The sequence below is a fragment of the Muntiacus reevesi genome, chromosome 14 (genome assembly GCF_963930625.1).
Source record: "Muntiacus reevesi chromosome 14, mMunRee1.1, whole genome shotgun sequence".
NCBI lineage: Eukaryota > Metazoa > Chordata > Mammalia > Artiodactyla > Cervidae > Muntiacus > Muntiacus reevesi.
Window position 1 is genome coordinate 61,392,980 of NC_089262.1, and position 27,947 is coordinate 61,420,926.

At 38.0% G+C, this 27,947-nt stretch overlaps 3 protein-coding genes across 11 annotated transcripts in view; 1 reads left to right on the forward strand and 2 right to left on the reverse strand.

Moving 5' to 3' along the window:
* GFM2 (GTP dependent ribosome recycling factor mitochondrial 2) overlaps nt 1–15,290 on the reverse strand; it is a 49,434-nt gene extending 34,144 nt beyond the window's left edge. For 3 of the 6 annotated variants that reach the window (XR_010658982.1, XM_065905193.1, XM_065905198.1), the window contains exons 1-6: nt 15,116–15,290; nt 6,985–7,071; nt 4,653–4,737; nt 3,197–3,254; nt 2,655–2,752; nt 476–601 (exon numbers count right to left, since the gene is read on the reverse strand). Coding sequence is in view for 5 of the 6 variants with exons in the window: in XM_065905193.1 (XP_065761265.1) it covers nt 476–601; nt 2,655–2,752; nt 3,197–3,254; nt 4,653–4,737; nt 6,985–7,047 (430 nt within the window). In the remaining variant the exon portion in view is untranslated. Of the gene's footprint in view, nt 1–475; nt 602–2,654; nt 2,753–3,114; nt 3,163–3,196; nt 3,255–4,652; nt 4,738–6,984; nt 7,072–15,115 lie in introns of those variants that run through there. The other 3 variants (XM_065905194.1, XM_065905195.1, XM_065905196.1) reach the window with 3 other exon arrangements.
* Nucleotides 15,291–15,371: 81 nt separating this feature from the next.
* On the forward strand, nt 15,372–22,896 carry NSA2 (NSA2 ribosome biogenesis factor). The gene is made up of 6 exons (XM_065905469.1): nt 15,372–15,532; nt 17,722–17,909; nt 17,999–18,149; nt 19,468–19,647; nt 21,092–21,284; nt 22,647–22,896. The coding sequence occupies exons 1-6, from the start codon at nt 15,530–15,532 to the stop codon at nt 22,712–22,714; spliced, it is 783 nt and encodes a 260-aa protein (XP_065761541.1). The 5' UTR covers nt 15,372–15,529; the 3' UTR covers nt 22,715–22,896.
* Nucleotides 22,897–23,029: 133 nt separating this feature from the next.
* FAM169A (family with sequence similarity 169 member A) overlaps nt 23,030–27,947 on the reverse strand; it is a 65,259-nt gene continuing 60,341 nt past the window's right edge. For all 4 annotated transcript variants that reach the window (XM_065905467.1, XM_065905466.1, XM_065905465.1 and 1 more), the window contains one exon: nt 23,030–27,846. In XM_065905467.1, the coding sequence (XP_065761539.1) occupies nt 27,298–27,846 (549 nt within the window). In that variant the 3' untranslated portion in view covers nt 23,030–27,297. The remainder of the gene's footprint in view (nt 27,847–27,947) is intronic.

Genomic DNA, 27,947 nt, shown 5'->3' on the forward strand with positions numbered 1-27,947 from the left:
AGATTTTGTATGTATACCATAATGTGTTACTTATGGGCAATGGAATACTACATAGCCTTAAAAAGGAAGGAAATACTGGCAAAGGTTACAATACAGATGAACCCTGAAAAGTTTTGCTAAGTGAAATAAGCCTGTCACAAAAGGACAAATAGTGTACAATCCTATTATAAGCAGTATCTAAAGCAGTCAGTCTCATAGATCTAGAACGGAGAATGGTGGCTACCAGAGGTCAGTTAAGGGGACAAAGAAGAGACGCTATTTAAGAGTACAGAGTTTCAGTTTAACAAAATGAAAAAGTTCTGGAGATCTATTTCACAATAACGTGAACAATCTTACTCTAATGAACGGTACACTTAAAAATTATTAAGATGGTGAATTTTACATGCTTTTTACCACGATTAAAAACACACACACACATACAAAAAAAAAACTCAAAATAATGTAGCACCTCTGCAGTGCGGAAACAGCACTGTACCTGGTGTATCAATAAGATTGATTCTATACCCCTTCCAATCAAATGTGACAGCAGCTGACTGAATAGTTATGCCTCGTTCTCGCTCTTGAGCCATGAAATCTGTCACCGTGTCTCCATCATCAACATCTAGCCAGGAAAAGAAATGACACAGTTAGGCTTAAAAGCAAGTATATTTTATAGGCCTTTGATGTCTACCTGACATAGTTTAATTTGCTCTTAAAAAAAACTGTTCATAAAATAATTGATTTAAGACCCTTAATCTTTTTCTAAATCAAGCATCATTCTAGAAAGTTTTTTTAGCAGATGAGTAATTATTCCATAAAAACATTTTTTCTGTAATAACAGAGATTAACCTCTTTACTTAATTTTACTGAATCATATACTTCTTTCATGTTTTTTCCCTAGTTTAACTTTCATTATCCCATCTTTACCTGATAATCCTCACACCTGATCCCTTGACAGGGGGCAGAGTAATGCCATAAAAGAGCACAGACAAACCAAACTTTAATTCCAACCTAATCACTTCTCTACAATATTTTTAAAATTTTTATTGGAATATAGTTGCTTTCCAATGTTGTTAGTTTCTACTGTACAGCAAAGTGAATCAGCTAACTTTCACGAGTTGGACAAAAAACTCTTTTGCAGTCTCATGGACTGTAGTCTGCCAGGCTCCTCTGTCCATGGATTTTCCAGGCAAGAATACTGGAGTGGGTTGTCATTTCCTTCTCCAGGGGATCTTCCCAACCCAGGGATCAAGCCCAAGTCTCCTGAATTGGCAGGTGGATTTTTTACCACTGAGCCACCTGGGAAGCCCTATTTTCCCATTTACACAGCAAAAAATTCCATGAGAAATTCATGATGATAGGGACCTATCATCATGAAGATTCTCATCTTGAATGGTTTTATCCTTTATAAAAGTCTCAGTCAATTCCAAAGACCTAGAGAAATGGTTCTCAATGAAGCACATTTCAAAATCACTGTGGTGGACCCCTCTGGTGGTACAGTGGATTAGAATCTACCTGCCTATGCAGGAAACACAGGTTCAATCTCTGTTTCAGGAAGATTCCACACGCCACGGGCAACTAAAGGCCATGCACCAAAACTGCTTAGCCGATGCTGTAGCGCCCACACAGCCTGTGTGCTGCCCCTACTGAAGCCCGTGGGCTAGAGCTTGTACTCCACAACAGGAGAAGCCGCTTCAGTGAGAAGCTTATGCAGCACAGCAAAGAGGAGCCCCTGGTCACCGCAATTAAGGAGCCTGATGTCAAGCAGCAATGAAGACTCAGTGCAACCAGAAAAAAAAGTTAAAAGGACATGACGCCCTCCGTGTCAAAAAAAAAAAAGGAAGAAACTGTTTCACCAAGATAAGGGGCAAGGCAGAAAAAAAGAATCAACAGTTTTTGACATATTATAATAAAAACAGTAAACTCAAACTTAGGTAAATAATACTATTACTAGGGGCTAAAGATTAACAAAATCCTTTCTTGTTCTGCATGAGAATTTGACTTCTGGTTAACTTTCCAGCTCTTTTCTCCTACAGCCCAGAAAACAAGTATGCCAAACGCACTGCTAGGCAACATACTTACAGAAAAAAGAATTTCTGACTGGTAAACTACATCTGCCTTGGGAAGGATCAACAAAGAATTACAAATGCCTGATGAAGATACGCAGCTCTAGGCCTCCCTGAGTGGGGGGTGGCATGTCCTCTGTGAGAACCCTTTCCAGGTGGCCCACAGAGCTGTAACGAGAGAGGCTCACTCCTCCGAGGCGGGAGCTTTCCATGCTAGAGCGGCTCCTGTGAATCCTGTCATCTTGTACCTAAGCTATCACTTTTGGGTGGCCAGAGAAGACAGTTTCCTCAGAGCTCTGTAGACTGCTCTAAGAAACTCTGTAGGAAGAAACACCTACTGCTGCTCTGCTTGTAAGCTATGTGTCCTACCCCAAAGACTTCTGAGTAGACCAGTGCCAAGTGTAGCCCGACACATGAGGCTGAATGTTGAACTGAAACTAAAAACATCCTTTGGTGAGTACTCTAACTACCTTAACTTTATGTTGTGGCTTAAATAGTACTGCCTCCATGCCACACTCAAGATCTCTGGGTTGACTTCTTAATCAAAATATTTCCCAATAATGTTTTTTCTAATAGGGGCGGGGAGGGAGAGGAGGAATCCAATCTAACCTCCCAGTGATCTTGTGTATCCAGAATAATATAAAATTCTTTCTGTGGTGGTAGTTTTTCCTGCATCAATATGAGCCATAATTCCAATGTTACGAATTCTGTTTAAAAGGGAAGAAAAAAAAAGACATGTATTATAAGGTGGAGATTACTGAAACTGTAAAACCAAATTATCTATGCTGTGCAATTTTCAAAACTGGTTAGTATTTCAACATTTTATATAAAAGTGTAAAAACTAGAAAAATGGACAACGTATCATTCTCACAGTATTCTGACAAAACAGTTAAGTAACCAAAGAGCTAACTGCAATTCTGTGAATATCTTATATTTCTAAGAAAAGTGTGCTGCTGCTATGTTAAAAATTCCAAGCGCTGAATTGAAACAACAGCTTTTAAGAGACAAACCAATGTCTATTTATAGTTAATTAGGTAGGGCAGGAAGTTATAGAAATTAGAACACTCACTAAATGCTGAAGTAAACCTGTGAGACATCTGTAAAGTTTCATGGCAGCCTATGGAAAAGACAGTATCAGTGATGAGACTTACTTAGCAATAGGAGGATTGATGATGGAATGAAGGGACTTGATATCATTTCCTATTAAACCTAATGGAAAGAGTGTTAAAATCAAACTGTTAAAGAAAATGTCCTTAACTTATAAATTAAAGAAATAAAAAGAATTTTAAGCAAATAGTATAATACCAATTAAAGTAAAATTCAAACTAAATGTAACACTCATTTACCTGAAATTTATTTTCTTGCACTCTCTAAGAAAGTTTGGTCTTGAACCAAATAAACAACAAAAAAGGCACAAGGACTTTCCTGGTGGTCCAGGGGCTGGGGCTCTGTGTTCCTAGTGTAGGAGGCCCAGGTTCAACCCCTGGTCAGGGACCTGGATCTCATGCCACAACCAAGAGATCGTAGGCCATGACTAAGATACAGCACAGCCATATAAATAACTTAAGACCAAAATCAAAACAAAAAACACTACACAATCCTGTAAACTGACATTCTCAAGGCTTGAAGAGCAAAGAGCGATACTCATATCATCTGACAATGGTTTTTGTACAATTTGGAATCTACCATGCCTCAGCAATTCCAAGGATAGAATACCTTTAAAGATGGCCTGGGAAGTGTCACTGAATAGGAAAGCTATAATAATCTAATACTTATAGAAGGCCAAATAGTATTTCTGGAAAATAAAAGTCCATGATGACTTATTCCACACTTACCATTTACTCTATTAATACTAAAGAAACAATGCAGTTACATTTATAAATTTAATCTACACCTTTCTGCTATTTAAACCAGTTCTACCAAACTTCTATAATAAATTATGAAGACTTCTATTATATTTTGAAAACCTGATGGCAGTCTGAAGACTGGATGATAATCTGCACTGCTATGGATAAATCTGCACGGGCAAAACACAGAAGCCCCAGATTCACCAATAAGGCAGGCCGTTAAATTCACATGTCTCACAAGTTACACAGCCAACTGGTGTTTTTACTCCAGTATTCTCACGTGACAAAGATGGTAGTGAGAACTGCCATAGAATGAAGTTACAGGTGAACCTTGAACTACAGAGGTTTGATGTGTGTAGGTCCACTTATCCAAGGATTTTTTTCAATACACGCATGCCACAGTACTATACAATCTGCAGCTGGATGAACCCGCACATGTGCAACTGCAGATGCAGTGCGCTGATCCACCTGCCACACCTCTGAGCCAGCTACTCAAGCCACCAACCCTCCCCTTTGCTCAGCTCATGAGGATGGACAGCACATGAGAAGTGTAAGTCGACTTATACTACCGCCTTCCATCTACCAGAATACTTTAATTCCTAATAATCTCAAAGAAATAGCCAAGAAGTAAAAGAGAGCCACTGTTTTAAAAATGGTTGGAGATCCTAATAACAGAGATGCTTGCAAATGAGAGAAAGAGACAGAGAAAAGGGAGAAAGCAAACAGTTTACGAAAGATGAGAAGAATCTAACATCTGTACCTGGTAGGGAACTGTAATTTCTTCCAAGAAGCACATGTAGCTTTAATCTTTTTAGATTTGCTCTTATTTTAGAGGAACACATATTCTGGTGAGGAGAAAAAGAAATGTTAACTTTATTTTAGCACAGCTTTTTACTGTAGCTTTAACATCATAACTTTGAATCTTCAGAATATGCTTTGAATCTTCAGACAGTAGTCCCAGTTTATTAACTCCAGCTCTTCTAAAAAGTGACAACACAAAATCATACAAGAAAAAAATAAGGCTAAAGTTAATACTGCTTGCCCCTTTGAGCTGACCTTAGATGATGGCTCTTCTAGATCTGCAGCCTTAACATCACAGGGATCTTATGTGAAATATAAATTCTCAGGACCCATTCCACTCAAGAGAATCAAACTCTACAGATAGAGTCAAAGAATGCATCTTAATAAGCCCTCCATTCATCTGTAGACGGACACCTAGGTTGCTTCCATGTCCTAGATATTGTAAATAGTGCTTCACTGAACACTGGGGGACACGTAGCTCTTTCAATTCTGGTTTTCTCAGGGTATTTGCCTAGTACTGGGATTGCTGGGTCATATGGTAGTTTTATTCCTATTTTTTTAAGGAATCTCCATACTGTCTTTCATAGTGGCTTTATCTATTTACATTCCCACCAACACTGCAAGAGGGTTCCCTTTTCTCCACACCCTCTCCAGCATTTTTTGTTGGTAGACTTATTTATGATGGTCATTCTGACCAGTGTGAGGTGATATCTCATTGTAGTTCTGATTCGCATTTCTCTAAAAATGAGTGATGTTGAGCATCTTTTCATCCGTTTATTACCCATCTGTATATTTTCTTTGGAGAAATATCTGTTTAGGTTTTTTTAACTACTTTTTGACTGGGCTGTTTGTTTCTCTGGTATTGGGTTGTATGAGCTGCTTGTATATTTTGGAAATTAATCCTTTGTCAAGTTGTTTCATTTATTATTATTTTCTCCCATTCTGAGGGTTGTCAGCCCAATAACTAGGACATGGAAGCAACCTAGATATCCATAGACAGATGAATAAATAAAAAAGCTGTGGTACATATATACAATGGAATATCACTCAGTCATAAAAGGAACGCATTTGAATCAGCTCTAATGACATGGATGAACCTAGAGTCTATTACACAGAGTAAAGTAAGTCAGAAAGAGAAAGACAAATATTGCATATTAATGCATGTATACGGAATCTAGAAAGACAGTACTGATGAACCTATCTGCAGGGCAGCAATGGAGATGCAGAGAGAACAGACTTACGGACACGTGTGGGAGTAGGAAGGAGAGGGTGGGACAAGTGGAGAAAATGACATGGAAACATAAACACTACCACATGTAAAACAGACAGCCAAGGGGAGTTTGATATATGACTCAGGGAATTCAAACCGGGGCTCTGTAACAACCTAGAGGGGTGGGGTGGGGTGTGAGGGGGAGGGAGGTTCGAGAAAGAGGACACATGTATACCTGTGGCTGATTCATGCTCACAGTACGGCAGAAACCACACAATGTTATAAAGCAACCAGCCTTCAATTAAAAATAAATAAAGCAAAAAAAAACAAAAAAAAACCCAAGTCCCCCCACATGACTCTGACAGCTAGAAAGCTTTTAAAATACATTCAGGGGACAGGGAAGGGAGGGGAAAAAAAAACTAACATTTTTCAAAGCTCCTAAGTATCTTCTTGTAATGTTCCCACACAGAGGTTGAATGTTCTCCAACAGTTTATCCCTAGACCACCACATTTAATGGCTGTCAGTATATTGGGCATTGTTGCAGTTAGTGTATGTAATGATTCTGGGCTGCACAACCTGCCTTTCATGATGTCAAGAAATGCACACCTGCGATTTCTGTGTTATTTCTACATTAGTTACCAAGCTGCTGGCAATAAAACACTATCATTATAAGAAAATAGATTAAGACCAGAGAATAGACTCAATTAATTAAATTTCTACTTCATAATGACCAGGGTAAGAAAGTATCATCTATCAAAGGGTTTACATTCTGAAAGCATCAGAAATGGAAACATTTGAAGAAAATCTGTGTAACTCCTTGGGCCACTAATGACCTCAAAATGGAATATAGTCTCAATATGCTGCACAGGTAATTTTAAAGTAGCAAAATGAATTTATAGACTAATGATAAGGCATGCTTCTTGTTGCCTACAGATTCTTCCATACTCCCTGTTAAGAAATCACTGATATACTAGTAAGAAATACAAAATTCTTATACTAGTATAAGAAATACACTAGACCTTCGGGAAGTCAAGTAACTGAAGTTGTCAAAGTACATTTAACTTTACAAGAAAAGCTTACATTAAAGTAGTGCAAGCTGGTTATTTTCTTCCGATTCACTGCAAATATCCTTAGATTGGACATCTTGACCCTCTAAACTGTTATTCTCTGAAAAAGAAATAACAGAATTGCAAAACTAAGCTTATGTGTTACATGTAAGACATATATAAGGTAAATGTAGTATATTAAGTAAAAATGTATTCCTGTTAAAAATATAAACAATACTTTTAGCTATCAAAAGTCAATGCATAATTCAGAAAATGAAAACTCAAACTAAACATGAGAAACATGGTTCTCAAGTCCCATATTTTTTTCAGCAACCTTTAACTTTTCAAGAAAGATGTGAAGATACTGCAGAAAAAGATGTATTGAAATTACAAAAATACACCAAGCAAAAAAGCATTTTTATGTTAAAAAAAAAACAGAATTAAGTACAGAAAGGTAAGCATCTACATGTTAAGTTGGTAGTTTCTCACTGACAGTATAACTTTTTGGTTTATCTGTATATTCTGATTTTTCAACCAGAAATATATAGAAGCAAGTCCTCTTCTGTGATCATGGAAAGTTAGTATCTTTAGTTTTAAAAACATATACTAAATATTCACCATGCATCAGGTACACTCTCAAAGCAATGAGAAAAATGCCCAGAAGCAAATGAGATGAGGGGGTGGGCACCAAGTAAGCAGGTAGGTTAAACTCCCTCGGAACCTGTTGCGGAAGAAGTCATGTCAGAACTCCGTATCATCCTTTCTAAATCTCCCGTTTTTTTACGACAGAACCATGCACTACCCTTAGTTAGGAAGCCACCAGTCCTTCTGATTTTATTTCCCAAGTATATCTTGAATCCATTCCCTCTTCATTTCCAATACCAAACTTCAGAATACTGGCAAAATAACTTATGTTAGATTTATTCTGAAATAGGAGAATTTCAGAATTCTACCATAACAAAATACAAAAAGTTCACTAATATGGCTGGTTCCCACACGGCAACCTTTAAGACACTATCACCTATCAATACACAATTTTCTGAAAACACTACTAAAAGACTCCTCCTGTGGGAGAGGGGATCGGGATGCGGAATACATGTAAATCCATGGCTGATTCATGTCAGTGTATGACAAAAACCACTACAATACTGTAAAGTAATTAGCCTCCAACTAATAAAAATAAATGGGAAAAAAAAAAAGAGATCAAAAAGTTAAAAAAAAAAAAAAGACCCCTCCTTTGCCCAACCACATGTATGTATTCTGCTAGATTTTCTTCAGACACTTCAACCAAAAAAAATTTTTAAATACATTATGTGTATATATGTATGTGTGTGTGTATATATATATCAGGAAAATATATATATATCTATCGAGAAGCTAGATACATATATATCTACATATATATATGTATCGGGAAGATCCCCTCAAGGAGGGTATGGCAACCCACTCAGTATTCTTGCCTGGATAATCTCATGGACAGAGGAGCCTGGCGGGCTACAGTCCGTATGGTTACAAAGAGTCAGCTTAGCACAATCCATAGTAGTATCAGCACAATGCATAATAACATAATAGAGAAGCAGATATAAGCTGTTTTCTGTTAAGCCAGACATTTAAGACTTGCCAAATTATAAAACAATATAAAACACCCTTCAAACTAGATCATTTTTGTTTTTGAAAAACAGGTATTTTCATTATAGTATATTAATGACATTAATATCTAATAGATTTATTAGTTTAATGAATTATTAAAACATTTTAAAGTTTTGCTTTCATTTCTAATATCTGAGTTATCAATTATAACCCATATAAACAAAACTGTTCTGAGTTCTGACTCATTTTTAAGAGCAAAAGGTTCCTATAGACCAAAAGTTTTTAACTTATTCCACCACTGTGTTTCCCAAAGTAAATGCCGATGATTATTATTTTAGGTTACAGAGGGGAAAAAAATTTAATAAACAAATGTTAGAAACAATAGCCAACAAAATCTATGAGTTTGTGCGTGCATGTGTCCAACTCTTTGTTGCAACCTTATGGACTGCAGCCCGCCAGGCTCCTCTGTCCATGGGATTCTCCAGGCAATGGGTTGCCATGCCCTCCTCCAGGGGATCTTCCTGATCCAGGGATCGAACCTGAGCCTCCTGTGTTCTCCTGCATTGCAGGTGGATTCTTTACCGCTGGGCCACCTGGGATTTTGCAGTACTGCTTTCATGAGATCATTTATGCAAAAATTTCAATTTAAGGAAAAATATTAAGTAATTAATGGCTCAGGTGACATTCAGTTGTCAGACTTAAAAAGGTAGTACTCAGATCGTTTAAGTGGAAAATACTGCTTGAATCCATCATCTTGTCAATTTCTTAAAAACCTGTAAAGTCTTCTAATATGACAAATTTGCCCTTAACTACCTTCACAGCCTTGTACTCTCCTCAGTTCAGTTCAGTTCAGTTGCTCAGTCGTGTCCGACTCTTTGCAACCCCATGAATCACAGCACGCCAGGCCTCCCTGTCCATCACCAACTCCTGGAGTTTACTCAAACTCATGTCCATCGAGTCGGTGATGCCATTCAACCATCTCATCCTCTGTCGTCCCCTTCTCCTCCTGCCCCCAATCCCTTCCAGCATCAGGGTCTTTTCAAATGAGTCAACTCTTCGCATGAGGTGGCCAAAGTACTGGAGTTTCAGCTTCAGCATCAGTCCTTCCAATGAACACCCAGGACTGATCTCCTTCAGGATGGACTGGCTGGAATTCCTTGCAGTCCAAGGGACTCTCAAGAGTCTTCTCCAACACCACAGTTCAAAAGCATCAATTTTTCAGCGGTCAGCTTTCTTCACAGTCCAACTCTCACATCCATACATGACCACTGGAAAAACCATAGCCTTGACCAGACGGACCTTTGTTGGCAAAGTAATGTCTCTGCTTTATAATATGCTATCTAGGTTGGTCATAACTTTCCTTCCAAGGAGTAAGCGTCTCTTAATTTCATGGCTGCAATCACCATCTGCACTGATTTTGGAGCCCAAAAAATAAAATCTGACACTGTTTCCACTGTCTCCCCATCTATTTCCCATGAAGTGATGGGACCAGATGCCATGATCTTAGTTTTCTGAATGTTGAGCTTTAAGCCAACTTTTTCACTCTCCTCTTTCACTTTCATCAAGAGGCTTTTTAGTTCCTCTTCACTTTCTGCCATAAGGGTGGTGTCATCTGCATATCTGAGGTTATTGATATTTCTCCCGGCAATCTTGATTCCAGCTTGTGCTTCTTTCAGCCCAGTGTTTCTCATGATGTACTCTGCATGCAAGTTAAATAAGCAGGGTGACAATATACAGCCTTGAGGTACTCCTTTTCCTATTTGGAACCAGTCTATTGTTCCATGTGTAGTTCTAACTGTTGCTTCCTGACCTGCATACAGGTTTCTCAAGAGGCAAGCCAGGTGGTCTGGTATTCCCATCTCTTTCAGAATTTTCCACAGTTTATTGTGATCCACACAGTTGAAGGCTTTGGCATAGTCAATAAAGCAGAAATAGATGTTTTTCTGGAACTCTCTTGCTTTTTCGATGATCCAGATGTGGACAATTTAATCTCTGGTTCCTCTGCCTTTTCTAAAACCAACTTGAACATCTGGAAGTTCACGGTTCACGTATTGCTGAAGCCTGGTTTCGAGAATTTTGAGCATTAATTTACTAGCGTGTGAGATGAGTGCAATTGTGCGGTAGTTTGAGCATTCTTTGTACTCTCCTACTCCTACTCTATTCCAGGAGCTCTAGCCAAAATTCCTCTGAAACACCAGCTCTGACACCTTCGCATCCTGGCATGTAATGGTGCCACTGTCTGAAAGTAGTCCTCAAATCCCCAAAGCCACACACCTGGCAAATTTCTATTCAACCTTCAAGCCTCAGCTTGGAAGCCTTTCCTAATCTCCTGCAAAGTTTTCATACCGCCTTCTCTCTGCTTTCATAATACCTGGAACTTAAATTTACTCATGACAAACATGATATTTCCACGTTATCTCCACTACCGACTCAAAAGGAGGGATCTTCTATCAGCAGCCTAGCACCATGCCTCAAGCATTTTTTTGACCTATGAAGTCATTTAGGGCCTGCCACTGAAATTCTTCTTCCTCTTGGCTCAATGACTTTCAATGAAAATGGTTTCCTACTAGTACTATCAGATGATTCTTTATACAAGGTCCAGACCTCCTCAGGCTTAGACAACACATAAGTACAACTGAGGCACTTTCCTTGGTGATCCAGTGTTTTTTAAGACTCCGCACTTCCAATGCAGGGGATGCAGGTTCAATCCCTCACCAGAAACTAAGATCCCACAGGATAACGGGGAGTGGCCAAAAAGTAAAAACAAACAAAAAAACGTAAGCGAGCAAAGCCCTACAGGACCTTCCAGAACAGACCCCTCCCATGTCCTCCACTTGCCTGCTGTCTGTAGAAAAACTTTATCCTCTAGGTCTTCCCCAAGTTCCAAAGAACTAATTTAATAGGAGAAGTGAGAAAGTGCAGAAATAAAACGGCCAAACGATAAAATAACAGTCTACCCATTCTGAACCATGTCCTTTGAGCTGTTTTGCAGGTACTGAAACTTCCACCAGGGGGAAGTTAACTACACGATGTCGACAAGCAGGTAGACTCCAACTGACTGGAATGACTGCCCATGAGCAGATCACACACCCAAATCCCCTTTCTTTAAAACCTTTCCTTGAAAGCCTCCGGAGAGCTGAGGCCTGTTAAGCACTAGCTACCCAGGCTCCTTGTGTGTGTGTGTTAGTCCTCAGTCCTGTCCGATGTTTCGGGACCCCTAGCATGCTAGGCACCTCTGTCCATGCAATTCTCCAGGCAAGAATACTGGAGTGCGTAGCCATTCCCTTCTCCAGGGGATCAAACCTGAGTCTCCTACATTGCAGGCAGATTCTTTACCATCTGAGCCACCAGGGAAGCTCTGCTTGGTACCCTGCAGTAAACACTGCGCCTTCCTTCACCACAACCTGTGTCAGGAGATGGACTTGATTGTGCTCATGCACGTAGACCCAAGCTTGTTTTGGTAACATAAGTACTCAGTAAAAGGTGTGACACCTTATGTTATGAAAAGGGGAAGTAACGAGGGGAAAAAAGCTAAATATCCATTCTACATTATCAACAGATTACACAATCTATAAACAAAAGACTATTTGGCAAATCCAAAGACTATTTAAAAAAAAAAATCAGTGGACTATCTTGTCTGTAAGGTTTAATACACAAAAACAGGAATCATGGGACACTAAAATACAATCACAAAATACATTAGTATGCAAGCATAAATGAAGATGCTGTTCCTGAGGATGAAGTAATGTATTAATAGGAAAAGAGATTCTACAGCATCAAGTTAAAATAGTCTGTTTGCATATGGTATTTGTTACCATACTTAGTAATTTTTCCTGAATTAGAAACTTCAATTCAGATTTGTGTCATATTCAATATAAGTATCAAATATGAATCAGGTCAATATGTTCATCGTTGATTAATGTCAGTCCCTACTGTCATTTTTGCTTTTTTCTCTTTATATTGACTAGATCACCTCAGGCTATCTATCTAAACACTTGTTTCTACCACAAGATTTACGTCACAAGTTCTAAGATGAGCTATTTATCTAAGTTTTTAAAATTCATCTAGCATTTAACTTCATTCAAGAAAAAAGCTTGGCAAAAAAAAAAAAAAGCTTGCTAGAAAAAAATGCTCAGTATATAAAGATACCCTTAAAGGTCAACTGGAAAAGTACCTTCCAATTCCTTGTTCTACTAACATTTAGTGAAGCAACACAAGGAACTGGCTATTGGAAAGATGACAATGGGTAACACAAGATCCCCAGCCTCAGGAAAATTGTGACCTTTAACAATCCTGCATATCAAAACAACAAACATTTCCTTCATAACACCTTCTGCATGGCTTTTACTACTGTACCTGTTCCTCCTCTTTAACATGTCAATTTACAAAGCAGCTCTCACTTCCTCCTGGCTCATTCTTCTAACCTTATCTATACCAATAAATACTATCACAGTATCATACAAGCTTCTGACAACGAAAATGTAAAGAGTGTGTATCTAGTATATACTTTTGGGAGATGCACCAAAGTAGTGATGATACCCTTCTTGGCTACTGCCAGTTAGATAGGAAGAAATTTTTTTAAGAGAGCTTTTTGCTAACATGATTAGGCCATTTCTATCCCACAATCCCAGGTGAAAGTAAGAACACATGATAAACAACATAGCAACAACTTTGCCTCCTTTTCTTCACACAAATCAAGATGTGACTATTGCTTAACATCTAAAATATTTTCTATTTCCGATTCAGAAGGGAAAAGGGCATATGGCTTTGAGAAATACAAATGAAAAAAAAAAAATATCAGGAGTTCACAATTTAAACAAACCTATTAAATACTTCCATGAACTAGCAGCAAGCAAAAGAAACCAACACATAAAAGTTTATACTGTATGATTCCAATCAGTCAATTTAAAAGACAAAACTAATCCATTCTGTTCGAAGTCAGGATAGTAGGTACTCTTAGAAGTGAAAAAGGCATGAGGAGGGCTTCTCATATGCAGGTCATTTCTTGATTTGGGAGCTGCTTATATGGGTATATTCAGGTTTTGAAGAATTCACTAAGATCGTTCATCTACAGTACACATTTGTCTTCGTGCCACAATTATTACACATCAAAAAAGCCTTTTAAAAACTCTCCATAAACTTTCAATTATACTAGAAATGTCAAGTGGGCTTTTCACTTGTGGGAAAAAGCCAACCGGACTTTAGTCAGAGAGAGGACTTGCCTGAATCCCAAGTCTTCTATCATCTTTAATGACTAACTTCACATCTCTGAGCCTGTCTTTTCATCTATCACATCACACGATCCACATGAGAATTCAATTCAATTAACAAGAATTTATTGTCTACGACTGTCTTCGAGGTAATGGGGTTAAAAGTAGTGAGCAAAAAAACGACAATCCCTGCTTCATGCTGTCTCTATCCTTATCAGTGGACACAAACAAGAAACAAAAGGAATAAAACACAGCATCTCCTATGGTGACAGGTGCTACAGCAAAGAATTAAGCAGGAAAGGGGAACTGAGGCAGCAGTAACTGTAAATAAGGAGCTCATATGCTGGGCTGTGCTGAGTCGCTCAGTCGTGTCTGACTCTTTGCAACTCCATGGACTGTAGTCCGCCAGGCTCCTCTGTCCATGGGGATTCTCCAGGCCAGAATACTGGAGTGGGTTGCCATGCCCTCCTCCAGGGGATCTTCCCAACCCAGGGATCGAACCCAGGTCTACCGCATTGCAGGTGGATTTTTCATCGACTGAGCCACCAGCGAAGCCCAAGAAAACGTAGTGTGTAGACTATTCTTTATCCAGGGGATCTTCCCGACCCAGGAATACAACTGGGATCTCCTGCATTGCAGGCAGATTCTTTACCAGCTGAGCTACCAGGGAAGCCCAAGGAACTCATGGAAGGCCTCAATATAACAGTGACCTGAATCAGGTGGAGAAGGCAATACCAGGGGTAAATGTATCCCACTTAAGAGTCTACATAATTTACTGCACTTGGAAATATACAAATGCTAATTAGAATGAGTTCAGGTTCTAAAGAAAATAAGTCACATTAGAAGATGAAGGCTTAAAAAAGCTGCCTCAAATCCATGCTCTAAGACTTTGGGAGACGAATAACTGAATAACTTTCCAGAAGTAATTAAAGAAATTTCAGCGACCGTGCTTTAAAGGGTAAAACGGACAGCTTTCTTCGGTACCACTAGGGAACGACGAAATGCAAATTCACACCGCCCTGTGCACCAAAAGGCCTCAGGAATTTCAGAAATTAGTCCGAAAAAACAGGACGCTGTCTTTCTTTTCTGGCAGTCATTAAGGCCCAGTAATTTTACTTTCCTCTACAGTAAGTTTTCATGCCTCCGCATCCTTCTCAATCGTGCACACATTACACAAGGTGACAGAAATAAAGACTAGTCACTCTCGTCAGAGGGAAAGAAAGGCCTACACCTGGGCGAACACCGAGGTGAGGGGGCGAGAGATTGAGGTTCTCGGGTCTGCCTGGCTGCAGCATCCTAGAAGGCCTCCAGTGAACTGCGTGGATCAAGGCACGCGGGAGCCGCACGGCGCGGCCCGGTACCTACCCGGCACTCGGTCGCATTCGGAGGCCGTCTTTTTCCCGAACCGCTGGTGAGAGCCGAGGTGCCGGCTGCAACCAAGAGTGCAAAGGCTTTACGTCGCTACGCTCTGTCTCCGAGGACGCCCTACCGGTGAGCTGAACCTAAATCTGTTTCGTTTTGCCTCCGTCGGCGCCGCACTTCGACACTTCCGGCAGCGCCCCACTCAAAGGCTGCCGGCTAGCAACTTCCGCCCTCTTAGCTGAAAGTGGAGAAAGGAAGCTCGGAACGGTTGCGTCGCGGTTTTTCTGGAGTCCGTCGAGTTAGAAGAGACCCTTTCCTGTAGCGGGTGGCGCGGAGTCGGCTCGTGGGTCTTTGAGAGCCGAAAATTGAGACCTTCGCGCCGCGGAGACTGCACCCGGCGGCTCGGCAGCCGTCACCATGGTGAGGAGGTCGCCTCGGGCGCTCGGGACCTACGGCGTCGGAGGTGTCGGGGTCTGGGGTCCCATAGGCGCTGGGCCTGGCGGTGAGGGGTGATAGGCGGAAGTAAGGTGCTGCTGAGGGAATGAGGGTGGACTCCGTAGGGTGCGCTCTTGCTCAGTCGTGTTCGACTCTTTGCGACCCGGTGGACTGCAGCTCGCCAGGCTTCCCTGTCCTTCACCAACTCCTGGAGCTTGGTCAAATTCCTTCCCCTTGAGTCGGCGATGCCATCCAACCGTATCGTCCTCTGTCGCCCTCTTCTCCTCCTGCCTTCAATCTTTCCCAGCATCAGGATCTTTTCCAATGAGTCCGTTCTTCGCATCAGGTGGCCAAAGTATGGGATTCCAGCTTCAGCATCAGTCTTTACAGTGAATATTCAGGACTGATTTCCTTTAGGATGGACTGGTTGGGTCTCCTTGCTATCCAAGAGACTCTCCAACACCACAGTTGAAAACCATTAATTCTTCGGCGTTTAGCCTTCTTTATGGTCCAGCTCTCACATTTATACCCTGGAGTCAAAATAACCTCACTTTTGGTCGGTGGAGTGGAGTATTTGCCTGAGTACAGGCTTTTGGAGTCAGACAGGTTTCACTCTGCTGAATTCCTGACTTCACCTAAAGTTGTGTGGCCATCAGTTCCAGATCCTAGTGATAACTCTGTACACTCATCTTTAATCCCGCATCAGTCCTCATCTCGGCCGAGGAAACTGAAGGTATGCCCTGCCCACGGCCAAGCAGCTGGATTTATAACCTAGATATCTGACTGCCAGATCTTTTGTCTTTCTACTAAATACCTAATCTGTGTTTCTCTGCAAAGTGTCAAATCTACATATCCTTTTCAGGGTTGATGCCAAATTTATGTGATAGCAGTTGAAAACACCACACAATACAAAGTATCTTGTTGATTGTTACACTTAGAATTATTTTCCGTGTTGTTGGAGTTGGCCTCACACCATTGTTTTATTTTTGTAATCTTAAAATACAAATTAACGGGCTTCCCTGGTGGCTCAGAGGTTAAAGCGTCTGCCTGCAAATGGTGAGGCCTGGGTTCGATCCCTGAGTCGGGAAGATCCCGGAAGGAAATGGCAACCCACTCCAGTATTCTTGCCTGGAGAATCCCATGGACGGAGGAGCCTGGTGGGCTACAGTGCACGGATCGCAAAGAATTGGACACGACTGAGCGACTTCACTAGACTGGGGCCACACGTTTATAAATAAAACTGGCATATGGAAGGCAAACAGGCAAGCTTAAGAAGCAAAAGAGGATCCCATACATTACTAATGAAATGAAAAATAGTACAGCCACCTTGAAAACAGTTTGGCATATGTCGGAACAAAGACTGGTACACGTTTATTCACCAAAAACTGGAAACAAGCTAAATATTCGTCAACTGGTAAATGAGTAAACAAACGGTGGTAAAAATAAAATGACTACTTATCAAAAGAATTGAAGTATGGATTCATACAGCAATGTAGGGGAATCTCAAAAGCCTTTTGCTAAGTGAAAGTTAGATGCAAAGGGCTGCATACTGCGGATTCCATTTACTTTTCATTCTGGGAAAGGCAAAACTAGAACAACAGATGCCAGGTTGGAGGTGGAAAAAGATGATTTACTTCAAAGTGACACAACTTTCTGGGGTGTTGGAAATATTCTTAATTTTGACTGTGGTTACAGAGCTGTAACCACAGCTCTGTGGTATAGCTTGTGAAAACTTACAACTCCTTACCTACATGCACATATCTTTGTATGTATGTAAATTATACTTTAATAAAAGTGGATAAATTAAAAAAATTTTAAATAAGTATGAATGATGATTATATTGAAAAACTAGATATTGATGTTCAGAAAAGAGCAATTCTAGAATCAGATCGTCTCCTTTGTGGTCTAGTGGGTTTTGGACAGTTCTCTTCAATGAACAGTAACTTTCACTGAGTTTATTACTGAAGTAAATCCTGACACCTTGTGTCATACAGGATTAAAATGTATTCAACTTACATCACATGATTAGACTTAACGGGGCAAGAGTTATTTAATCAAGTGAGCAGTGGATGATATATGACAATCTATACTTCACATGCTGCTCACAAGAAAGTATTTTAAAATAATTGTCAGGTTTTTTTAAATTAAAGTTAACACTTCTTGCATCGTTATAGCCACAAAATGAATATATCGAGTTACACCGTAAGCGGTACGGATATCGTTTGGATTACCATGAGAAAAAGAGAAAGAAGGAAGGTCGAGAGGCTCATGAACGTTCAAAGAAGGCAAAAAAGATGATTGGTCTGAAAGCTAAGCTCTACCATAAACAGCGCCATGCTGAGAAAATACAAATGAAAAAGACGTAAGTACCGTTTATTTGTTGTACCAAGTTAATGTCTTTTGAGTATTAGTTGTTAAAACTGATAATCTTGTCTTCCTCATTCTTGGTAGTATTAAGATGCATGAAAAGAGAAACACCAAACAGAAGAATGATGAAAAGACTCCACAAGGAGCAGTACCTGCATATCTACTGGACCGAGAGGGACAGTCTCGAGCTAAAGTACTTTCCAATATGATTAAACAGAAACGAAAAGAGAAAGCGGTAAGCAGTAAAAAACTGGTCTTTATTTTGTTGTTGTTGTTCAGGAGAATTACTTAAATTCATATTTGAGGTTCTTAGTTTCTTCAGTTAAATGGAAAAATAAAGTCCAACTGTTACCATTATTTAGATGTTGAAGTCTTTCATATAAAATGTTTTAGTAATAAAAAAAGGTTTGCTTTCTTACCACGAGAACATTCAGCAGGATTTAATTTTTCTTTTTTTTTTTAAAGAATGTCATGCATCTTTAGTTTCCAAAAATTACTTAAGGTAATTTCTTGCCGATCCAGTGGTTAGGACTCTGAACTTCCACTGCAAGGGGCACAAGTTCAGTCCCTGGTCAGGGAACTAAGATCCCGCACATCATGGGCAGAAAAAAGAAATTATTTAAAACAGCTGCTTATACTTGACAACTCCTAATGTTGTGGTGTTGTAGACAGGGATACAACTTCTTCTTGTTTTTGTTGCTTTGCAATGCCAAAACTGGTTAAAAAGTAGCATAGTGGAAAGCATACTAAGTGATTTGACTCAGATAAAAATTCAGAAATTAAAAAGAAAAAAAAAAGTTTCTGGCTTGCCCTTAGTGTCAAATTCGATTACCTTTTGCTAGAAGCTAAGGGAAAGACATAAATACTATTTTTAAACACCTATGGATACAGTGACAAATCTAGGTAGCCACAGAATATGCACTATCTGTATTTAAAGAACTGACAGTCTCCAGATTTGATCTGTAAAATCTTACTTTTTTTGGTATGTATCAAAATTGGAATGGTAGAACTTCAGCACCAAATTTTAGAGATTATCTACTTAACCTCTACATTTTACAGATGAGACTGGAGTCCAGTTTTGTGAATCAGTTTTCACAGGCACTTATTTATGAAATGCTGTAGGGTTTGTCCTTCATACATAGGTCCAGAATTCTTTCTGCTGCCTTGCGCTGCTTCCATTTTTTTTCCCCTCACAGAATCTACATTCTAAGGAGGTACAAAATATGGAGTGGTGATTTGTCTTACCAATAATATTATCTAAAAATCCATTCAGGGTAGAAGTATAGAGAGAAGAGATGGAGACAGTCTTCCAGTTTTACACTATGAACTATTTAGCAGTAAACTTAACTAGTTCCAATTCATTTCAGGCTTGTTTGAGGACACAATGTAGATCTCTAGAAAACAATTGAACCAAAATATCGTTGCTTAAACCAAAATACTGTTGCTAAAGCAAAAAAAGTAAGTCTACAACTTTGTACAACTAAAAAATACTAGACTTTTTATTCTCATTCTCTTTCACTAACAATATAAGTTTTAATTGTGATCTGTTTTAGGGAAAATGGGAGGTCCCTCTGCCCAAAGTTCGTGCCCAGGGAGAAACAGAAGTATTAAAAGTTATTCGAACAGGAAAGAGAAAGAAGAAAGCCTGGAAGAGGATGGTTACTAAAGTCTGCTTTGTTGGAGATGGCTTTACTCGAAAACCACCTAAGTATGAAAGATTCATTAGGCCAATGGTAAGACCCTGTTAGAGTGCAATGGCTTAAAGATCAGTTCCTGTGGTAAGCCAGATAAAGTACTTGACAATTTCCTAAAATTCCTAATACTGATATTAAAAAAAACAGGTTGAAAGATATTTTTAGGCTGTTTTTAAGCTGATGATAGGTATTATTTAACAGTTTTTCACTACTGTCAAGAATCTTTGGCTTCGTAGGAGATTTGAAATGAAAAAGAATTCTCATTACAGAGATTGTCAGTGAATCTGGACTTGTAAACTTGACAGAGACTTCCCTGGACGTCCAGTGGTTAAGACTTGGTGCTTGCAATGCAGGGGACACAGGTTTGATCCCTGGTTGGGGAACTGAAATCCCACAAGCTACATGGTGTGGCAAAAAAAAAAAAAAAATTAGAATCTTCATTTCCACACAGTCATTTTACTCATTCATCAAGTGATCTACTATATGCCTGACACTTGTCTTTGAGAACAGTTAGAAAATTGGAGAATTGTTTTTTCAAGGATCAATTCCAGTTTAGTAAGAGAAGTATCAGTGCCTTTGAAAATATTTAATTAATATGTAGTCATTGACAAAGAGAGTATTAAAATGGGCCTTCAATTTCTGTTGACAGCGGTAATGGCCAAACCCAATCTCCTTGTCTCCTCCCCTAATATATTTTTGCAGAATGCCTTTAAACAGAATGAATTCATCTCCCAACTAGACACCAGCCTGCTTAGAAAAACAAAGAATCAGAGGGGAAAGTCGGCAGTATTACTCTCTCAACCTGAATCATTTTCAATGAATTAAAATGTTGCCTAACAGCCTGCTTCTATAAACTTCTATTGGAATATAGCCATGCCCATTTATTTACATGTTGTCTACGGCTCTAGGTGACTAGGGGAATCTGGTCTCTGTAACAGAAACTTCTCTTGGCGGTCTGCAGTTTTTGACCAGTATTAACCATCAATGCAGAGAGCTGACAGTCTTTTTCACCAAGGAAGGTGGCTGAGGTATATAAAGACTTGGAATCGAGATACTTAAGTTTGATTCCATCCTCACACTATTTAGCCTGGAAACAAGTTATTTAACCTGCTGGTCCTTGTTTTATCCTTTTTTAAAAAAAGTAGCGGGAGTTGTTGAGGCTGTCATGCTGGAATGCACTGCCTGTGAGCTCTGGCACAGGGCCTGGCATGCCGCGAGCCCTCGGGAAGTATAGACAACTGGACCGCTGTTCCGTGGTGAAAATTTTTTAGGGTTTGAGTTTTTCCTCACATATTTTTCTGTAACTGTCAGATATGTTGTCTGTAGAATTAATTGTATTTTCTCCAGTGCCTTAAGATGAGATAATATTCAATCCTTTTTGAAGCAGGGTGGGGAGATGATTGGAAAAGATAAGCAAAAAGAATCAATATTCTTCATTAACATCTTTAACTCAGAACTTTAATTCTTGTGTTTGGCTTACTAGGGATTACGTTTCAAGAAGGCTCATGTAACACATCCTGAACTGAAAGCCACCTTTTGCTTGCCAATACTTGGTGTAAAGAAGAATCCCTCATCCCCACTGTATACAACTTTGGGTGTTATTACCAAAGGAACCGTCATTGAGGTGAATGTGAGCGAGTTGGGCCTTGTAACACAAGGAGGCAAAGTCATCTGGGGTAAGTCCCATTTGAATATGGGATTCTTGGTGTTATAATCCTAAAATAGATGTTTTTAAGTTGACATGAAGTATGCAGCAGATTTTAATGTAGTTAAACTTGATGTGAATAAGATTTAGAAAACGTGAATGTTCTTAATTTAGTTTACTGATTTCAGTTATATAAACTACATTGCTAGATATTTTTGGTTGCTTTTTATTTTAAAAGGTATTATTAGAAAAGATGGGAAGTTACAATTGAAAATACTGGAAGAAAAGAAATTAACTACAAACGGGGGAAGGGAGGCATACAGCAAACATGTAGCTATATTACTTAAGTGACAATTACAAACTAAAATATATATAACAATTTTAAATTCTTTTTTCCTCATTTTCTTAGTTTTCTGCTTTCAGTACCCAGGTATTTCTAAACTTTAATGTTCTTTGAAAGGGAAGAATACAGTGTATAGCTTATTGATTGAATCTTCATATGAGTCATTGACACGTACTTCACGTTGACGATTTTAAAATAGGTTAATAAAACTAAGCCTTTTTTTTGGCTAGTGATTGGCCATAGTATTATGCTGAGAAAGTATATTTTTATTTCGTTCTTTTTCAATAGTTTTTACCCAAAATTAATATTGAAGTTTTAACAAATGCTTTTTTGGCATCTGTGAAGGTGATCATACTTTTTCCTCTGAAATATTTATGGAATTAATTGATGTATTAATAGTCTTCCTAGTAATAAACCATAATGTATTTCTAGAATGTACCTTCCTTGATCATGATGCATTATTCTTTTAATATTCAAATGATTCAACTTGTCCAAGTTTAATTTAGGATTATCTTTTCTGTGTTTTTAAGTAAGATATTTTGCTTTATTTTTCTGTTATCTTAGTCGGGTTTTTGTGTCTGTATAATGCTAGGTCAGAGGAAAGAACCAAGATAGTTTTCTCTTTCTGTGGTTGAGGGAAAAATTTTTGAAAACTTAGAAGGATCACTTCTGGAGGTTTTGCTAATGGATTTGAAAACTTGGATGATTTCCTACCTTGTTCGTGGTATAGACCGGGTGCCAGTAAACTGCAGCCTGCAGGCTGCCACTTTGTATTGGAATACAAAAACAAAATAGGTTGTTAAGTTGATTTGAAACCTAGTTAATAATACTTGATACTTTTTCCAGTAAGAATTGTGTGGAAAAGGAGCGGTGCTAGGGTCAACCCACAAAGGCATGTTAAGTGATTTTGTTTTATAAAATCACATGTAATACTACTGTTGTTCACTTTTTTCTTTCTTAAAGTGGTGACTGTAAATATTTTAAGCAAAGATCGTATGTATTCTTTTTTATTAGCTAACATCTCTAATTGTTCTGTTTTGTTTCCCTTAGGAAAATATGCCCAGGTTACCAATAATCCTGAAAATGATGGATGCATAAATGCAGTCTTACTGGTTTGACAGCAGTTACATACAAATAACTCCTTATAATTACTGAAGACTACACACCAATCGGGAAACCATTACTCTGATATTTCTGAATACTACCAATCAACCTTACATATTGTCTTCAGTCAAAGAAAACTATTTATTCTGTTTTAAAAAAGAAAAAAGCCAACATTAAAATGATCTCATTTTACAAATTGGTCTTTTGCATCTGTGTTGCGTTTAAATGTTCATAAAAATCAAATGATTAAAAAATCAATTATAGAAATATCTTACTTCAACAGTATTTGCATTAATGAATGGTACTACGCAGTGCAGACCTGTCATTTAAAAAAAGGAAAAGCCAGTGTAGTTGAAAATACCTTTTATCATAAAGGTTAGTGCACACTTAAATGTGAAGAATAGGCCAAGAAACTGTCACGTCTAAGACCTTACCTTAGGTCTTCTCCTCCTCACTGTAGATAGTACTCCAAAGAAATGTAGCATTAACACATTTTAATTCAAATACTTTAAAAGTGTACAAGAAATGGCACAGTTACACTATAAAGCTCAAAAGAACAATAGTAAGTCAGGGAATTAGTATCTTAAACATTTTCCCCTTCTCATTCATCATATATAATGCCATATACTTCGAACTATATTTTCTACTCAAGACACATGAAAAAAATAAACCAAAATGTTTATACTTTTAGCATTTTCTATATTCTAAACTTAGGGTAGTATATTTATATTTTTAGAATGGTAAAAAGACTGCACTAATGCCCTTAAAGGGAAATAAATATGTTTGCAGTTACTTAGATTACATTAAGAAGGTCATGTTTTAGTCAAAAGCACATCTGTGATCTGAGTATGTTTGTGACTGAGCTTTAGGGTGTTTATATATTGTATTAATTTATAATCACGTTAATTGTTTTCAATTCTGTTTATTTTTTTTTTAAAGTCTGTCTTGAAAGTACAACCAATGTGATTAATTGTGGCTTTAACAAAATCAGTGTAAACAAATCCAGTATCTATAAACACATCTTCACCAATGAAATAAGGGAAAAGGGAAAGAATTTCAAAACATAGACAATCACAAAATATAGGTTTAGTTACTACTGTTAAAATTGAAAAAAAAAAAAAAAAAAAAACTACCAAGAAAATAAACAAGTACTTGAGTAAGTCTTGCTATTCTGAATAATGTAACATCTTTCCTAAGTTCTATAAACAGTAGATAGAAGTTTTGGAACACACAAATACTTAGGAAAAGAAAGGATAGTTTCTTGGGAATGACTATCCAGTATGATACAATTACTTCAGGATAACATAAGTGGAACCTACCTTACAATCAGATTTTAACAAATGATTTTGCCACTAATAGAAATGGGGAATGAGTGAGTGACAAGTTTTGGAGGGTGAAACAAAATCAACTAAAGGTAAGCACTGGATACAGAGCTGAAGTTTGCTTATTTTTCACAACCAAAAATAAGCAAGTTAACTATCTTGTACAAATAAAGCTTGATACTAAGTATGTGAACAGAAGCATAAACATTACTAACTAATCACACCCATGAAAGACTGGATTAACACTTTAAACACAGTATTGCTACTAGTGGACAAACAAGGCAGAAATTTCTAAAATACTGTTAAACAGATGAGTAATGTTAGTATAAATTCTTTATTTACATTAAGATCTGTCTCAGTTTGCTGGTGTGACCAAACCTTAGAAGGTAATCCCTAAGGGTAAAGCAGAATGTAAGAGCATATATTTAGGTACCAGATAAACGCTCAACTTGATGCAATCATAAACTTTCAAAACATTTTTCTAAAGTCACTGAAACCATTTTAGGTGGTGTTCTGGTGGTCAGCTAAAAGTGAACCATTAATCACTAGTAGTTTTTCTCCTTGCCATGATAATTCTCTGCACTGAGTGGAAACACCATGAATATAGACACATTGTAAGTAGTAGAAGATTGACATTCTGTCATGCTATTTTTGATTTTATAAAAAAATCATAATAGACCCTCTCACTTCAAAGTTGTAGAGGAACTTTATAATAAACTCTTCAATATATTTCTGTGATGTCTAGCAACTGAATAAACTTGAAAGTAGGACTAAAACATTGCTAATAACTGTCTGCTTTATATTACACAAGGAAATATATATGTATTTACACAAACTGCAGTGAACTCCCTTCTCCACAAATAAGACTTCTAAACAGAAAAAAAGCAGTTCACAAAGAACTATAGAATGTGACTGGACACTCAACTATCTGGTTGAAATCAGATTTCAGTCCTCTGTAATTCTGTTTTTCTAATGCCTTTTGCAAAAAGTACAAGTAATTTTATTAAGTTTTATTTAGAGTCCTAACTGAGGATAAATTTTGTTATAAATTCTATACTCACTCACTGAGCATAGAACTCATTGCTACTGAACATGAAAGTTAGATTTTTTCCATATGAGTTAGATTTTTTCCATGCGATTTAACTTTTTCCTTCTGCTACCTATAAACTCCAAAATAACATTTTCTGTCAGAGATAATATGTGACAAAATTTTACTTGTGTGAACAAAAAGCTTTGAAACTTGATTAAAATGCGCTTATGGTTTAAGAATAAGCCAAACAAATTTAAGTATAAATTTATATAGTGAGTCCTTAGTGATCACATATGAATATCCATTTCTTTTCTGTAAACTCAGCAACTATATTCACACATCAGAAGATGTCAGTGAGCTCAGTCTTAAACTATATCTTGTTAAAGAAAAGTATTTTAAAGAACAAAGAAGAATCCAAGTAAAAAAGTAAATGTTAGGTTTTTAAATCTGTTTTAAGAAATTAACAATGGAAAGGTTTAATTAAGAATTTACTGAATCTATTTCCCTAACTGTGGTATTAACAAAAATTTCTCACAAAATGTATAAAACAGCATAAACATTCAATACATACACTAGTATTAGTCACTTATCATTTCACTTGACTAGCATTTGTTAAGAAAACAAATGGCCAAAGTGCTTCATTTTCATTTAGAATGGAATAATCTAGGCTAACTCTGAACATAATGAAAGAAAATGTAGGGGACACAGTATTTAAATTTTTACATGAGTAAGGAGGGTTTGCTATTTTGCCTACTAACGATTTTACCTCAACTTTAAATCTTCCTAAAATGCCAACAGTCCAAAATAAAATTTAGTATCACCTGACTATAGACTGAATAAACCTTCAACATCAATCCTTAACTCCTCAAATAATGACACGAAATCATAACACATTTTTTTTTCATGTAAGGACCAAGCAGTTTTAAAAGCAATCTAAATAGTCTCAAAGCATTCTCAAATGAAAATCTGAGCACACATAATACTTTCAAAGAATAGGACTATTTTAAGATTCTCTTTGGATTTGAATGACCATTTTGTTCACTTTTAAATAAATTACTATACAAAAATAAACAATTTAGGGTGTTTTTCAATTTTTTGTTTCTAGTTTTCCCAGGCAAAGGCCTTTGCTGTGGCCACACAATGTCTACATAGGTTAGCGTGTCACTTCTCTGCACAGAACAAATCAAGAGTGAGCAAGCTCAAAGGGACAAGACTCTTGCAACTACGGCTCCCGGGGCCACTTACTCCTGCCATCTAGGCCTAAGACTGGGGCGCAGTTCTAAACTTACCAAAAATGGAAGCCAAGGGCACAAGCTGGAAGGCAGGCAGAGAGATCTTTTGACAGGAATCACTCCGTCAGTTAGGGAAGTGGACAAAAGCTGAGGGGAATATAAACAAGATTCTAGAATAAAGGCAGTGTCAGGATTAAGGAGAACCCTTTAGGAAGGGTTCTCATACTTCTGAAGTATACATGTTAATCGGGTGAGAACCAAAATACAACCCCCAGCTTCAAAAGAAATTTTAAATAATTATGCTAGTGCCTACACACTAGAGTTAAATCCTGAGCAGTACTGTTAACATCAGATATTATCAAGAGTGAAGTGGAAACAGATTATGTTTGTATTTTTCAACAGATACAGAAGTCAGAGGAAGAAACTGCACCTGCAACTAAGAGATCAAAAATACCACCTTCGTAAACCTTTGACCATAAATTTCTGAATCTGTGCTCTCAATTGGTTGAAATTACTTTGACCCTAATTTACTGACATTTTTGTTTAATCATGCCTACATTTAAAAAAATCATGATTAGTTTCAAAATTTAAGATAAAACTTCTAGAACCTTCACCAAGATTACTATTAAAACCCTTAGTATAAAAGATATCTGGGATCCTTACAACTGATGGAAGCCCTACTACTTTCATAGTTTTTAAATTTCTATTTTCTGAAATTATAATGGTCAGGTATCTCCAACTGCTAAAGAAAATATAGTATGATCTGGCTTCCAAAATCGAAACATGGTTAATAGAAATAAAAAAAACTGTATTTACACAAATATAGCCTGAAAAATTAAAAAGAACAGTGAATCCTAGGATCTACCAGGGAGGGAAAGCAGCATCATAAATAAGTTCAACTTGAAAATTTGGAATTTTTGTCCTGGGCCCCATGCCATTTATTCATCGCCATATTGTAAAAACAACAACTTGATTGCAAAGAAGAGGTTTTATCATCTGCACGTCTTCCTCACTCAGGTCAGCTTGGCTTTCTTCTTTGCAGGCCCCTTGTGCCCTTTGGCCTTTCTCCTTAAATTCCGCCTGTCAACCACAGGAACCTCCACTTCTATCTCCTCGGAGCTACTGTCCACCGTCTTCTCTGTTGACTGTGTCAACTGATCCAGCTGCTCAGAAGACGCTTCAGACTGCTCCTCTGACAGGTTCTTCTGTCCTGCATTCTGTGAAAACGGCACATCTTCAAGTTCAACCTCTATCAGAGAGCTCTGAGGCAGAGCTGCAGATGATTCCTGGGGCTCGGCCACCCCCTCCTCACCCTGATCTTCCAATGAGGCAGTAGTGTTGGGCGACACGTTTTCAGGGATCGATTCCTCAGAAAATTCAGCAATCACAGAGTTTGGAAAAGCACTGTCGGACCTTTCTTCATTTGGGATAGTAGCCACACTGTCTGAACTCCCAAAATGTGCTTTCTTCCTTGAAACCAGAGGCAGCTTCTCTTCGGTGCGCCCCTTGTCATCAGATGGACCTTCGTCTAGCAATGTTTCTGAGTCAGTGGCATGTGAAATCTAAAAACAAAAAATCCAGTGAACAACGTTTGTAATCAAGCTCTTACATAAATTATTCTCAGGCACTAATATGCAAAGACCCTGAACCACATTTTATTTTA

Coding starts and splice junctions, on each gene's coding strand:
- NSA2 (XM_065905469.1), top strand. Junction 17,910..17,998: donor AAAATACAAATGAAAAAGAC/GTAAGTACCGTT, acceptor CATTCTTGGTAG/TATTAAGATGCATGAAAAGA. Junction 18,150..19,467: donor AGAAACGAAAAGAGAAAGCG/GTAAGCAGTAAA, acceptor GATCTGTTTTAG/GGAAAATGGGAGGTCCCTCT.